The following is a 16,370-nucleotide window of genomic DNA, read 5'->3' on the forward strand; positions in this document are numbered from 1 at the left end:
CTTCAGGGAGCAGTTTTTCCTTTCAAAAAATAAAATGTACTTTTGAGTAAAGGTATCTGACTAGGATGGTACTTCTAAGTTATTCCTTGTTACAAAGAGATAAATGCCAAAGCAGTTGTTTTCCTTCCTGCTTATAGGCTGGATATATTGTCTAAAGTTTACCTATTGTGATAAAGCTAAGGATAGGCAATCTGTTTGTCAGAAACAGCTTATTGGGAGTTATATCCATATTATTTCATAAAAAATTGAATCCTCACAGCATTGGCTTTCTGCTGGCAGTAATAGAGAACCCAAAGATGAGGGAGATGAGACCAAATGCAGTTTACCAGTGTAACAAACAAGGTTAAGTACTTGGTATTTCTCATGCAAATAGGAGTGGAAGATAGTGGCTATAAGGATTATCTCTGAAGTGACTCTCAGCCTGGCTTATTAGGGCATCCAGTTTATGATATGTGCTTAGAATAGAGAACTGATTTCTAGCTGAGAAGTAGCCTTATGTCCCCTAAGAAGGGCTGCATCCTGGGAACAATACTAGGATGGTACCATTCCTAAGGGCTTACTTTTAATTTATGCTTTCCTTGATTTTCTTTTCCCTGCCATTGAATAAAAGCCATATGCATGTTTCCAGCCTTTCTCCTCCATGTAGTTTTGGGGTATTTATTTTGGGGGAAGCATGATGACAGGACTCTTATGGCATGATGGCAGGGTATATAAGGTAGGCACTGAGGAGCTAACCTGTGTTGTTAATATTTCACAATATATTTAGTATTCTAAATCTAGTCAACAGTGTGCATCAAACTTAGCATGCTGCCTATTTTTGTAACTAAAGTTTTACTGGAACACAGGTATGCTCATTCATTTAGGTATTGCCTGTGGCTGCTTTTGTACTCTGGGTAGAGCTGAGTATCTGGCCTGCAGAACCAAAAATATTTATTATCTGGCACTTTACCATTAAAATTTATCAAATCCTGCTCTAAGTCAACATCAAATTATATTTTCATTTTGAGACTAAAGTATTATAACTTTACCATTTTATTTCACTCATTTATAATGTTTAGATTGAAGCATGTGGATTTTCTGTGAAAAATCATTTATTCTTGATGTTAAAATTAATGGAAAAGAAAGCTATTCAATGTGCACTTTAATTTTTAGGATCCAAATTTAATTAGCATGAATAATTTTGAAGATTGCAGTTTGTGTCCCACTGTTTCCATTGAACATGGATTCCATAGACAGCAGTCTAAGTCAAATGTTGAAGAGACTGAAATACATTGGAAACTGATTCCAATTACAGGTAAGAACAAGTATACTAGGACTTAAGTTTGCTTCATTTTGCTTAGAGACCAGTTTCCTTTCTGAAGGGTTTCATTTTTCCTGGATTCCACACTTGGGTCACTGGGTGTTTCATCTTACTTGGCTCTGATGTCTTCAGTGTCTTATTTTGAGCAATATAATGCTCATCAGAGTGTTGCTGTTCTTGGGCAGCATCAGCAAGTATCTGCAAAACAGCCTATTAAAAACAGGGATTTAAGACATACTTACTCTCCCCGTGGAGTTTAGCATGCAGACTTCCAAATGAAAATTGTTGGCAGGAACTGAGTTTCTAGTAAGATGAAGTAGCTACAGAGATGAAATGATGCTCTTTGGGCAACCAATTAAATACTGTCTTCTCATCTTATTAGAGTAAACTTCACCAGGAGAAGCTGTCATCTAATAAGTAGTCCTGTTGAGGTTCATTTATTAGAAAGAACTTTGATTTGTTAATATTGGATTGATTATCTTAAAGAAATTGGATCATTTTAGAGAATGGTGTGAAATGATCAAATGCAAATATCCTAAGAAAACTTAGTGAACCATGAGGCAAGAATAGCTTAGCAAATTTTGTAAGATTATCATTTTTTGTAGTATTCTAATTTCTCTGTGCAAAGATACACATATATACACACTTGAATACATACTCCTAATATTCCAAGTGCTTATTTATCTTTGTTAGCTAAATATTTTTGAAAATATTTCCAGGACACATCTTTTCCAGTTCCTACACCTTTATTTAACCTTGTAAAGAAAAAAACTCAACTTTTTGCTAAAAAGTAGACTGGATTAAGACTTAGAACTTACTGAGACCTCCAAGGACTCTGAAAAGAATTTCTAAAATTTGATGTGTTTCCATGGGCTCCAGCACCACCCTCTACTTAGTACCTTACTAGAGAGGGCAAGAGGCCTGGAGGTGATAGAGAGGGAACTGGGACTCCTTCATGAGCTGGAGACATTGAGAGGGAGAAACAAAATAGGGAAGTAGTTGATAATGAGATGATTATCATAACCATTCCTCATTTAGACACCTTCATACTTGGTATTGAAGGCCATTTGAAGGCATAGCATCTAGGTGTTGATATTCCCTCATCGCCTGAATGGAAAGGGAAGCAACTTCCCATTTCTGAATGACCCTTGAGGGTCATTTTAGGCAAAGGAAGGAATACTTGCATTTGTTATCATTTGGGGTTGTCTGAAAGGCAGATAACAGGTATCACTGATATCTGAAGAGCGTCTACAAATCTAATGGATGCTTTCCCTCAGGAGGGAATGCAAGCCCAGAAGACCAGCTGGGAAAACATGGTGAGAAACAAACAGCAGGTAAGAAGACTCGCTTTGCTTTTCCTCCCAGTGCACCCTTCTTCAGAATTGCTACTTGCATTTCTACTTCTCCATCAATGAGGCATTGATTTAAATTCTGTTAATTTTAGAAAATTTATAACAATGCCATATTTATATTTAAATCATTAAAAAGTGTGTTCAAAGAAGTCACTGCATATTCATGTAGATTGTTTTCTTCACCTATAGTGGATTATATCTGATATGATGATTTGGAAGACCAAAATATTTTCTTAATCCATTTTTGTAGGCTATCCTATGAGAAGTTTCTTTTTATGTACACTATTCCTAATCTTGAGTTTTTTTAACCCATTTCTTCAAAATTGTAAAGCAAATTTCTGCAGATAGTTTAAATAACAAACTTATGGATTCCAGAAACATTTACAGATACTAGTTGTGGTAGGTGCCTAGGAGACAATCTCCTTTGTCTGAGCTTAGTCAGTTCAGCTTTCCTGCAGGTAGTCATAGGCATTGTTTTCTTGTTTAGAGTTTGGTGATGGTCTTTTTTTATTGTCCTCATTTTGTTATAGCTTATTCTTTTAGAAATATAAGTGGGTGTTTTTTTTATTTTTAAGGAATACTACATGCTTAGTAGATCTTTGTAGTGATTCCTTTCCTTTGAGAATTGAAAAAAAAATTTTTTTAGTTACTAATTTTCTTCAAGGAAATCTTTCCTTCTCCTAGGAAAAGATAATTTAAAAAAAAAAGGAACAGATACAGGAAAGTGCACAAGTCTTTAGTGTACAACTCGATGAAATTTTATATATAAGTACACTTATGTGACTACTACCCAAATCAAAATGTAGAACATTTCTAGCACTCCAGATTTTTCTTCTGCATCCTGCCGGTTAATACTCTCCCTGTTTTAAACAAGTAACCACTAATCTGACTTCTTTTACCATAGATTAGTTTTGCCTGTTGTTCAACTTAAAATAAATGGAACCTACATATGTTTTCTTTTATGTTTGCTCTTTCACTCAACATTATGTGTCAGAGATTCATCTGTGTTTTGTATCTAACAATAATTCTTTCTCATTAGGAATAGCACGTATCTTATGCTTCAAAATGCTCCATCAACATCTTCATTCCTCTTATTTGAGATACCATCTTCATATTTTGTAAGCAAAAGTGTAGATATGTGAAGAATGCTGTCTTTAGAGAACTCATACTCCCCTTTCACTTAAAAGTCAAAATACTGCAATGCTTTAATGACAGTAAAAAAAATTTTTTTAATGCATTATTAGGGATATTGACATGTATATATCTTTTAAATCATTTACTGATGAAGATTTTTCAAAATAATAAAGTTGATCTTAAGTGTCATATAGGGAAATTTGTGCAAAAGAAAATTAAGTGATTATATTTTTAAAAGGGATTTGTTTGGTTTACAGTTTTTAATATGGAAAATTCTCCATGTGGATTTAAATTATATTTCAGCTTAGTATTTCCTTTAGCCATTTTGGTCTGATATTTATAAATTTTGGGAGCAAGTATTTAAAATAATAGCCAGGTATAGTGGCACATGCCTGTAATCCCAGCTACTTGGGAGGCTCAGGGAGGAGGATTGCTTGAACCCAGGAGTTTGAGGCCAGCCTGGTCAACATAGACCTTGTCTCTAAAAAAATAAATAAAATAAAAAAGTAATTCAGAGGTTTTAAACTTACAGGTAGTTCTCTCCCCAACCCATTTGTTTTATGAAATAACAATTCAAAAAAATTTTTAATTTGAATATATCAGATATTTGACGTGGTATATAAATCAAGAAGTATAAAAATACTTCAGAAAGTAAGTGTAGCCCAGGCACTTAGTTTCCCCCCCCATACATCAGCCACCGTTACCAGTTTTTTATGTGCCTGCTAGACTTTTTATATGTGTACTAAACCCCATTTTAATGTTGCAGATTTAAGAAAGATATTTAGTACATTAAGTATTCTTGAATTATCTTATGGAACTTGAGTTGTTTTCTGGTTTATTAGTTTTATACTCTTATCCTGGCACGTTGGATATTTTGCTCCCTTCTGACTTCCACCTATAGACCTGCTGTTGGTCTTTTTACTGTGTTGACAAGTAGCCTTTGCAGTAATTAATGAGTGCAGTAGTTAATGGTAACCACTGGGATTGGTAGAGAATGTTACAAGCTGACTGCTACTGAGGCTGTTTTGAAAGGTTTGCTGAGTGAGTAAAATCTTTAAAAATAGGTTTGAAAATTTTAGTAATTTTTTAAAGGGTAAAATTGTATATAATATGGTCTTCTAGGCAAAGGTCATGAATTTTTTTCTTTTTCCCTTGTTTCTTAAAATGGAATGTAGTTTCAAAACATACTAAGTTTGAATTTAGGATTTGTGAGAAAAAATGTGATTTTGTGGATTGAGCTAGTTGTCAAGAGTGAAAGGTGACAGTCTCATTAAACTAAGTAAATGACCTCTTTATTTCAAACGGAGTGTAGTTATCCTGTTTCCTCCTGGAATTATTTCCCAACAAAAGGAAAATACTGGCCGGGCGTGGTGGTGTGTACCTGTAGTCCCAGCTCCTCAAGAGGCTGAGGTGAAAGGATTACTTGAGCCTAGGAGTTTGAGGCTGCAGTGAGCTATGATTGTGCCATTACACTCCAGTTTGGGTGACAGAACAAGAGACCTCTCTCTTAAAAACAAAACAAAACAACAAAAAAACACAAAGTTGTTACACTGACTACTGAAATCCAAAGACCAGCCCATAAGCAGGACACATGGGAATTAGAGTTCATACCAGAATTTGAGGTTTTTATTTCACCTTCCAGTGCATAATTAGTTCTAAATATATATTGGCCTTTTTTTCTCCTGATTTAAGAGTTTGTATTTTCAGATGTTATCTTTTTGGATTGCTTTTATAATAATGAACTCTTCCTGTATAGGTATGAAATCACCAGAAGAACAGCTGGTGTGCCTGCCAGCACAGGAGGCCTTTCCTAACGACCCCCGGGTAATAAGTAGACACAGAAGTTCTGATTACCAGTTTCCATCCTCTCCATTTACAGACGCATTAAAGGGCACCACTGAGGATGACGTGTTGACAGGTCAGGTGGTGAAAGTGGAAGAGCAGTGTGTGCCAGCAGCAGAGCCGCCTGCAGTGAGTGAAACCACAGAAAGGACAGTGTTAGGAGAGTACAATCTCTTTTCTAGGAAGATAGAAGAGATTTTGAAGCAAAAGAATGTTTCATATGTTAGTAGAATTTCCACACCTATCTTTTCAACACAAGAGAAGATGAAACGGCTTTCTGAGTTCATATACTCTAAGACTTCCAAAGCTGGTGTGCAGGAGTTTGTAGATGGCTTGCATGAAAAACTAAATACTATTATTATTAAAGCATCAACCAAGGGTGGGAGTTTGCCACCAGTCAGTCCTAACGATTCTGGTACTAAGATAGCATTGAATCCTCTGGAAAAGCATGTCATACCAGTTTCCTCAAGTGACCTCAACAATAAACACCTCCTTGAGCCACTTTATAGTGATGCTTTGAAAGACACCAACACTAATGAGCAGCATTCCTCTTCAACTTTGAGTTTAACTGAAGTAGAAATGAACCAGCCACATCATGCCACAGAATTAATGGTGACTTCTGACCATACTGTACCTGGTGATGTTGCCCGGGAACCAGTAGAAAAAGAAACAACCAAATCGCCCAGTGATGTAAACATTTCTGCCCAACCAGCTCTTTCAAATTTCATAAGCCAGTTAGAACCTGAAGTATTTAATAGTTTGGTTAAAATCATGAAAGATGTCCAGAAAAATACTGTGAAATTTTATATTCATGAAGAAGAAGAGAGTGTGCTCTGTAAAGAAATAAAGGTAACTAAACAAGAAGGTAATAGCAATGCTGTATAAACTTGTCTTGTTGGTCTGACCTCTATAAAAATGGACTTTTTTGTTTTTAGATATTGACCATATAGTTTCATAACTTAACTCAGAGTAGAATAAAAGACTAGTTAAGTTCAACTAAATTCAGAACCAATGATCTAAATATGTTAGGATTTAGCTTCTTATTTTATACTATCATTTTAGAGCATTTATATACATACTACAAATACTTTTAAACTGTAAATGTTTCTTACTTGGGTTTTTAATGAGGGAAAGGGAAAAATACAGAGAGGTAAAGTAAGTTGCTGGTGTTTATCTCATATGGGGTTTTATCAATCAAATAGAAAAACAAAATAGTCCAAGGATGGCCTAAATGATATACTTTTTTGGTGTTTCTTGATACCCTGGCCATGTCACAGTTCCCTACAGCCCTTATTGATCAAAAAACTTGATGATCCTGAAAGACTCCTTAATCATGAAAGATTCCTCATTATGAGGTATATTTTTTCTACCACAGGTGTAGGTGTTTGGTTTTAAAAAAACAGACACACGTCTGCCTTTGAGCGTGTGTATAGGTATAGACATAGATATGTAAAGTTTATTAACAGGTACATAAGTGGTAACATACTAGAACAGGTATATCACTGGTATAATATTACTAATCAGTACTCACTAAACTAGGATTTTAATTGCTTGAGGGAATGCCTAGAGTTTTTAAATAAATACCTGCTCCCATTTATGGAATTTACTTACTATGACTGGAGTTTTTGCCTGTTTTGTTCAAGGAAGCAGAGAGACTATAAATAAGTGGCTTATAGCCCAGAGTAGCTCAGAAACTCAGTACTACAAAGCCTTTTGTCAGTTTGAGGATCTCTGATGTCAGCACATTTTGTGGGTGTATCCAGTGAAGACAATGAAAAACGTGGAAATGGAAGAGGAATCAGAGTACCCAGTTGTGCTTTGCTTGCTGATTCCTTGTGGTTTCTTGGGAAGATGAAATCAGACTTACTAGAAATTCCTTGGTTGCATTTTTGCCTTGTATGATTGGATGTAGAGCTTCTCAACTTTTTCCCACTCCCAGCAGCATGATACAAAGCACAATATTCTGTGGGGACATAGCTGCATGTTAGTGTGGAGCTAGATGAAAGAATAGGTTAGGGACAGTTCCCAGTGGGCTTAGTGTAACTCCACCCCCCTCCACCTTCTTTTTTTAATGGATTATAACATACCTGTGTGACATTTAAATTAAGGGGATAGGAAATGCATTTCCTTATGAAGGATGCTTTTAATTATTCTGGCATAGAACAAATCATATTTCTGTCATTATTTATATAAAGACTGCTCTTTTACAAACTGATAAGAAATCAGATTGTAACTTTAATTTTTAATCAATATCCATTGGAAATTTTCCAACAAATACTACAGTAGAGTAAAAGACTTAGAGTAGTGAAACTAATACAGTATTGTGTGACTTCAAGTGTTTTACTTAAATTGAATTTGCATTTAAAGCTTCTTAATGTGAAAAGATGGACTAAAAATTGCCAGCAGGCGTGTCAGACGGTAATTTACCTTTTGGTAAAGTATAAGCTGATCTGAAATCTACCCAGAAACTTCAAAGCTTAGAGCAAAATCAGTGCAGAAGATGCTGCATTAGTTTAGGGATACACAAAACATCCTCTGGGGGTATGACTCTTTCGGCAGCTCTTGAAAGAGCAGTAGATTTATCAGATAAGCTGGATTTTGATTATGGCTATCTGACCAGCTGTGATTAAGAATATTAATGTCCTGTATCCGTAAAATGAGGAATGTGACCTCCAGGATCCTGCAGTTTGCTTCAGGGTTCAGGATTCCACCAGCATTTGCAGCAGTACTATTGGAAAGGAAAGGAAAATAGGAGCTAGGGCGGTTAATGACTGAGCTCTGGGTGGCCCATAATAACTAAGGAAGCTGGGTTAAAAACCTGAGCTAATCTGTTGTTCTTATGGTTCTTTCTGTTACCCTACACTGGCATTTACTTGGCTTTGATAGCACTGTAACATTGGGACTGTGAAGCTGACCTTTAGAAGAGCAGATTTGATGGTGTCTGAGGTCTCCCAGAGTATAAGGTCATCGATAATAGTGTCCTCGTAGTAGTTAAGCTTACTAGTTTATCTTGCATTTTTGGTGTTAAATTGGTGTTTGCAAAAAAGCTTTTTAATGTTGATTTAGTTGTTTTTCTTTCACAGGAGTATCTTACCAAATTAGGCAATACGGAATGCCATCCAGAACAGTTTTTGGAAAGAAGATCAAAATTAGATAAACTGTTGATTATTATTCAAAATGAAGACATTGCAGGTTTCATTCACAAGGTAGACTATTAAGTCAAATTCACTACTTACTTGGTTTTAAAAAACTCCTTATTTTTAAATCTTAATGTAAGACTAAAGTTTTTGTTTTTAAAATAAGCTTTAAAGGAGATAAAATTTCAAGGAGCCTTCCATGAATCACCTTGTGAGATTCAAGTTTGTACCTCCACAAAATTTTAAATTGCTGCATATCACAGATCTTCCGTACTACTCAAATAGTTAAGACTAATAAAAAGTGCTGAATCCTTGAATGCCAACAGGTCTGCTGACTTTTATATTGTTCTCTTCTTCATTTGTATGTCCCAGGCAAAACCTTTTTGTGCCAAACTATCCCCCTTTTTCCTTAGATTTGGAGGTACTTGGCTCAGTCTTAGGAGCCTTTCTCACGAGGTCCCACTGGTCTTTGAAGCCTTTGCTGACTGTTGCAGTACAGGCTCTTGCCCTCACCTGACTTCTGACTGTACCTACCCATTACAGACAAGTTAGGACATTTGTCCCTTTTGTGTTTTCTGGTCTATTATCAGCTCCTTTTCCTTAGTGTTCTGTTCATTGTGGGTCCCAGTATATAAATACTGGTTTATATATTGAGAAATTATGTTGGGAATATTACTTTTGTGTGTGGCTTTCCAGAGGCAATGCACTAAATATAGATAGGTGTGAGCCATAATGCATTTTGTTAGACTTTTCCTGTAGGTTACTTCACACTTAAGTCTATCATTTCATTCCCTTATCATTCCTTATTTCTATTTTTATTTTGGTATTTAAACAGGTACCTGGCTTGGTGACTTTAAAGAAGCTCCCCTCTGTTAGTTTTGCTGGTGTTGATAGCCTGGATGATGTTAAAAATCATACATACAATGAATTATTTGTATCTGGTGGTTTTATCGTGTCTGATGAATCAATTCTAAATCCAGAGGTTGTCACAATTGGTAAGATGATGTTAAGCATGAAACTTCTCTCCTGACTCTTATACTTTTTAATGTATTGTCCACATATTCTGCCATTGCCAGATAACTGGTACATTTCAATCTTTTCCTGAGCTTTTATTACCTCCGATTTCTTTCCCATTTTCTTAGTCTTTATAAATCATTTCCTCTAAATCTGGTATTAAGTCTCTCTGTACCTGCTGCAGTTGGATCATCTCTGGTTTGTTATTGTCATCATTGTCATCAACTTTTTTATGTATAGAGGTTATGTTCTTTGAGCTTTAGGGATATGTAGCTCTTACTCCCTTAGAAAGAAGAGAAATGAAAATAATACATAGGAGAGTAGGTGTTTCTACATAATATGAACAAGCACTTCTTCCATAATTCACTTGTGGAGTGACTGTTATTTATTGAATTAAAAATGAACTTCATTATCTCTAACAGAGAACCTTAAAAATTTTTTGACATTCCTTGAAGAACTTAGTACTCCAGAAGGAAAATGGCAATGGAAAGTCCACTGTAAATTTCAGAAAAAACTAAAGGAACTAGGCAGGTAAGATTCGGAAAATTAACTACATAACGGTTATTGATTTTTAACATTGTGCTCACAAGATTTCTTTCTTTTCCCATATTTGTAGATTATGGATGTTCCTCAGTTTTCACAGATGTCTGTAGTCAGCCATAAGGGAGTATAGATACTGAATTATTCTAGCCTTTGTAAGAGGAAACAGTATTCTTGTTTAATTAGAGGTTGTTGAAATTTCTAGTTATATGTATAGGTAAAATTGGTTTAATCTTTACCACTTGTGGGTTTAGAATAATCATCCTCTGTAATGATTGGCTTTTTTTTCTCTCAGTTGAACTGTATATGCCAATTAGGTCAGGTCTTCTCCCAGTTGAGGACTACCTTAAGTAGCTAATAAAGTCGCATTTTTGGACAAGGGTTAATCTTGACCATATGAGGATTTATTGTTAGGACATTCATTCATGTAATTTCTAACATGCCTAGAAGTCACTCCTCAAAGTGAGGTCCTTGGAGCACTAATCACTTGAGAGATTACACAAATGACTAAATGTAATCAGATAAGTTTCGAACTCTACTAGTAGAGCCCATAAAATGTACTTACCCATTAAAGGATCTGAGAAACTCTAGTTAAGAATTTTGTTTTATATAGTGTCAATCAGCATTTCCTAAATTTAGACCATAAAACTTATTTCTTGAAATACCTATTAATATTCCGTGGTATACTCTTCAGAAAATTCAGTCTTAAATAATTTTAAAGTGTTAAACTTTTTGTAGCAATTCACTTTTTTAAACTTGTTCATCTTCAAAGCCTGTAAAGTAGGCTTAGGGTAAGTCTTACTCAGAGAACAAACACTGAGACCCAAAGGTGTGAGTTGTCCAAAGTTATTAGTAACCTCATCTTCCTGACCACCACCACTGATTTCTTCAGTTGTTTCCCTGCCTTGCAGTATAGAAATAGCTCAGAGCCATGTATTATACTGTTTGAAGGAAAAATACACTTTTTTTGGTCCTGTGTCCTTCCTTAAAGTTGGTAAGTTAGTAAAGCTAAAAGTAACTATAATTTATTATTTTGTAAGTAGAATGATTGAGACTTTAGCCTAAGCTGAATAGCTGGCCCTCAGGCCTTGCACCAAGAAACCACTGGACTTAATGTGGTCACACAATTTTTGCTCATCCTCTCCCCTAAAAATCACCCCTGCATCAGGCAACAGTCTAAAGCAGTGCAGTTGTCATTTGTAGCCTTAATTGAGAAATTAGGGTTTTAATTCCTAGCAAAAATTTCCATACTAAATTTTAGAAGTGCAGACCCAGATACTGAACTGCTTAACTTCACAGATTGAATGCTAAAGCTCTAAGTCTGTTGACGCTTCTGAATGTCTATCAGAAGAAACATCTGGTTGAAATTTTGTCATACCACCAGTGTGATTCACAAACTCGAAATGCTCCAGAATTGGATTGCCTTATCAGACTTCAGGCTCAGAACATACAGCAACGACACGTAGTCTTTTTAACAGGTAAAGAGAGCACTCTAAGCTTTCTACTATGAATCTAGGAATGTGGACAAAAGGATTTTGTGGGGCTGTGGTGGGTGTTGACTGTTAAGCTATGATTCTGAAAATGTAGAAGAAAGGATTCATGAGGGCTGGGGGGGGCAGGCATTATTATTTACCCATGCATATTTTCAGTGCTTTATACATGAAAACTTTTTTTTTTTAAGAGAAGAACATCAAGATGCTTTCCAGTTACACAGAGAATGGAATAGTGGTTGCAACTGCTGAAGACTTTATGCAAAACTTTAAAAATCTTGTGGGCTATCACAACTCGGTCACAGAAGAAAACCTTCCACTGCTTGGTGCTAATGAGACTCTTGAGTCGCAGTCAGGTAACTTTTCAGTAGTTTTCATTTTCTTTAGGGGATAGAGAAAAAGAGGAATGGTTTTGCTGTTATGAAATAATGAAATGGCCTATTTCGAAGCCACTCACCTCAGTGTAAATAGCCTTAGGGAAAATGTTTCCAGCGATTTATTGTTCTTAGTACTTAGCATGCACAAGAGTTCCTCATTTATTATACTGTAGTCAATACAAGTTTGTTAGTTACTACAGATTATGCATTTCTGTCTGTACTATAGACAGTACATACTATGGAGTATGCATTTTCTCTTTGAGCGTATGGAAGCATTATTGGCTGCTGTTGTCAACAAAGGGGTCATATTAAGAAAAAAGTAGAAAACCAGATATGGAGATTGGGCTACTAAATCTCCCCAAATATATAAGGCAATTTAATTACCAGACAGGGCTATCATAGCTTTAGTCTTTTCTGAGATGACCTCTGCTGATTCCAGCTTTTATGTAAAATGAAAAATATACTTTTGTTTTTGATTGAAAAGCAGAGATGATCAAACATTTGATAAAGCTAACCAGTTTAGTAATCCAGTGAAGCTAGATGTCAAATATTATTTCATATTTGTCTTGTCAAATACTGAATTACCGTATAACTTTAGATGCTGTTTTGACATTAACCCCTTTGGAGCTGGGAGTTGGGATTTCCCAACATTAAACGTGAACACATTTCGCAGAAGCTTTTAGCATCGGATTATCTGGACATTCACACCTAGTGTGAGTGTTGTGACTAAGTGAACTTGTGGCAGAAGACCAACCTTTAAGGGATTGTGGACTTGCAGACCCTGACGCGTTATATTGTGTGAGTAGTGTATAATTTTCAAACTTAAACAAATTGTGTATTTCAATAGAGGAGGACTTTTTGTTTTTTAAATGTAGCTCTTTTAGAAAACGATGAAAAGGATGAAGAGGATATGTCTCTGGATTCAGGGGATGAAATCTCACAAATAGAAGTATACAGCAATTTTCATTCAGAAATATTGGCGAAAGAGACCAAAGGATCACGTGGAACAGATCAAAAAATGAATATTCAAATTGATTTACAATCGTCTCTTGACGTGCAAAACAGTTTATTAGAAGATAAGACTTACCAAATTGATTCTGAAGAGAGAGCGCCTATTGATATGGTATGCTCTGAAGGAGAGAACAGCAATTCAACAGAACAAGATTCATATAGCAACTTTCAGTTTTATCACAGTCAATTAAATATGTCCCATCAGTTTAGTCATTTTAATGTTCTCACTCATCAGACATTTTTGGGGACGCCATATGCCCTTTCATCAAGTCAGTCTCAAGAAAATGAAAATTACTTTTTATCTGCTTATACTCAAAGCTTGGATAGAGATAAGTCTCCATCTCCATTAAGTTGGGGAAAAAGTGATTCTTCCAGGCCATATTCAAAAGAGAAATAATTACAGTAACTTTTTTTTAATAGGTTGTTGTGGACTTTTTCTGTTTCTTAAAAGTGAATTAACAATTTGTATTTCATTCTCTAAAAAAAGGTTTCTTGTCCTTTTCCCAAATGTTTTTTTTCCTCTTATTTAAATCATGATGGCCTGTAACAGTTGAAGCATCTAAAAAATTGAAATAAATATATATATATTTTTAACATATATTGTACTTGAATTATCTCATGTTGGCACTTTTAAGTTTTACGTTTGTATGTCACCTGTACTTGAGCTTCAAATTGAAGCCTGTTTTATATGTAAAACCAGATGTTTGCAGAAGGATGGTAAAGAGCAATGGCTTTTTCGTCCTCTAATGTCAGATGATACTAAACTACTTTTGCTGAAATGAATTATCAACTATTGTATTTATTTTGATTTAAGCTTTTATATAGTGTTTTTACACAGGTATAAGCCAATGATGTTAATATTTGCAGGATTTTGGCTCAATACCTGAAGATTTATCTAGCAAAGCAGTTTCATTTAGATAATAGAAACTATGTACATAGGACTCACTATCAAGCAGCATTATTTTTTATCTTTAGGCTTAGCCATGTAAAAACTGCCTGTCACTAAAATTCTCGTAACTTTTTGAGAGTATTTGATAATTTTCAGTGCTTTGTGTGATCTTTGATTTAACCAAATTTATGTTCATATTTCAAAAGATGATAGGTTTCTGTTTATCAAAGGCAAGGGACAAACTTTAGATTTTAAACTGGTAGTCTTAGAAAAATGGAAATACATTTCTGAGGTGGTCTCAGTAGTAGTAATTAGCATTTTATTTAAGCACATTAGTGCTATACTTGAAATTATATGGTGGAAATCTAACAACTGCCTTTCCTTACTGACTTGTTAATGTTTTTCAATATTGCAGTTTTTATAATGTCACAAAAACAGGATTTAGAGAAAGAAAAAAATTTCCACCGGCGCCTAAGATGAATTTTAGTAAAAAATTAGTTAGTCTACATATGTTGGTAAGTCAGACAGACCTTTGGTACCTCAAAAGTACTTCTGGTAGAACAAAATGCATGAGTGGTACTTCAATTAGTAAGTTCCATAAAAAGTATGGAAGAATATTAATAGGTCAGTAACTCCAGACTATAATAAGGTAAGTAGAAAGTGTTATTATAGGGCTTAAATACTCAGATTGTGACACAGCAGAAAAATTTTTTTTACTAAGCTTTTACAAAAAATTATTTATTCTATTTTAAAAGTACAGCACTTGTATGTAATGTACAAGCTTTTAATGAGCATTTAAAAAATAACTATTTGAAAAATACAGTCGAGCCATGAGCACATTTTATAATTTGGAAGACACAAATCAAATGTTAAGGATTTGGTTTTCTACATTTAAAATGAAGAACTAAAATTCTCTTCTTGATTTGCAGCTAAAGGCATGAAATTAGTTTCCAACTCCTTTTGCTTCTGGAGAAGGCCCTGAAATCACATTGATACATTAGTAAGCTATGTAAGCCAACTTGCAAATGACTCCTATCTACATATTCCTGTCCTGTTAATCTAGAATTATATATACTTGGAAAATATTACATAAGCAGCTCAGGAGAGAATATCTTTATCATATTAAATTTTTACTCAAAAAATTTTTCAGTAATTCTTACACTAAACATTTGGATACTATGTAACTATTACATATTTGTAAGATTATATTTTTAGGATAAAAACCAATAGGGATGACTTTTCATAATTTCATAACTATGATAAGATAAAATCCTCCCTTATTCCCACCCCCCCAAGTGCTCTTAAAATGGTTATCTTGACTGCACTCTAACCTTAGTGTCTAAAACAAGGGCCCTGCTGCAATAAGACTGGGTACTGTATCAGGGGGTAAATGTACACACCACTCTTTCCCTCACAACTTTTCTTTCCATTAAGCTAGAAGTAAAAACACCTTGTTCACTGTAAAGGAAAATCTGCGTCAAATCTTTACTGTGTGAGTTAGTTACTAAGGCTAAGTTATATAAAACTCTCAAGTTTACTTAACCACAGTTACCATTTAAAAAACTAAGGGCACTTTATTACTTTCTTAATAACCCTGTTATTAGTTTGTCTTCACATGAGTAAATGGGCCAAAGTGGACTGATTCTCTAGCTCTATTATAGAGGGAAAGAATGGGGTAAGCAATATCTGAACCAACATTGTGAAATAACAGAAAATGACTGGATGTGGGAAAGGGTACTCCTCTAACAGCACAACTTATTTTTCCCAAATAAAAAGTATATAAACAAATCAAAACTGCCTGTAGAACCAATTTTGCAACCATTAAAGTCCAGGGGATAGGTTAGAGCTTTGGAGCAAAGTTTAATGTTTACTTGTTATAATATGAGACTAAGACAATGAGAAGTCACAACTGGTCAGGGAGAAAAAGTAGTCTGGTAGGGTTATACATATAATTTCACACTGAATTATATTATTCTTTGGGACAGACGTCAATGTTCTGTTCTAAACACTGGCAACACATTTTTTAAAAAGCATGGGCTGCTTGCTGAGAATTTATTAAAGCATAATTGTGTATTTTTTGTCTTTGGTTTTAGGGCCTTATTGATCATGTTTTACCATTCAAATGTATGCATTTTTTACTCAATAAAATTGTCTTAATATTAGAACCGTCTCATGATGTCATACTGGAAAATATTCTTAAAGATGATAATGGGAAAGCAAATTCAAGGGAAGTCCCATTTTTTTCCTTAAAAACTGGGCTGCAGTAAAGCCACATAAAATACTT

General features: G+C 34.8%; 2 protein-coding genes across 11 annotated transcripts in view; one reads left to right on the forward strand and one right to left on the reverse strand.

Moving 5' to 3' along the window:
* Positions 1–13,795, forward strand: part of TASOR (transcription activation suppressor) — a 49,635-nt gene extending 35,840 nt beyond the window's left edge. For 2 of the 8 annotated variants that reach the window (XM_045530833.1, XM_045530837.1), the window contains exons 16-24: positions 1,153–1,294; positions 2,578–2,634; positions 5,543–6,477; positions 8,712–8,834; positions 9,601–9,760; positions 10,202–10,310; positions 11,619–11,797; positions 12,001–12,165; positions 13,062–13,795. In XM_045530833.1, the coding sequence (XP_045386789.1) occupies positions 1,153–1,294; positions 2,578–2,634; positions 5,543–6,477; positions 8,712–8,834; positions 9,601–9,760; positions 10,202–10,310; positions 11,619–11,797; positions 12,001–12,165; positions 13,062–13,594 (2,403 nt within the window). In that variant the 3' untranslated portion in view covers positions 13,595–13,795. Of the gene's footprint in view, positions 1–1,152; positions 1,295–2,577; positions 2,635–5,542; positions 6,478–8,711; positions 8,835–9,600; positions 9,761–10,201; positions 10,311–11,618; positions 11,798–12,000; positions 12,166–12,784 lie in introns of those variants that run through there. The other 6 variants (XM_045530835.1, XM_045530838.1, XM_045530834.1 and 3 more) reach the window with 6 other exon arrangements.
* A 1,013-nt stretch (positions 13,796–14,808) lies between these two features.
* CCDC66 (coiled-coil domain containing 66) overlaps positions 14,809–16,370 on the reverse strand; it is a 38,360-nt gene continuing 36,798 nt past the window's right edge. For all 3 annotated transcript variants that reach the window (XM_045530842.1, XM_045530843.1, XM_045530844.1), the window contains one exon: positions 14,809–15,064. In XM_045530842.1, the coding sequence (XP_045386798.1) occupies positions 14,978–15,064 (87 nt within the window). In that variant the 3' untranslated portion in view covers positions 14,809–14,977. The remainder of the gene's footprint in view (positions 15,065–16,370) is intronic.

This window comes from Lemur catta, chromosome 18 (genome assembly GCF_020740605.2).
Source record: "Lemur catta isolate mLemCat1 chromosome 18, mLemCat1.pri, whole genome shotgun sequence".
Lineage (NCBI taxonomy): Eukaryota > Metazoa > Chordata > Mammalia > Primates > Lemuridae > Lemur > Lemur catta.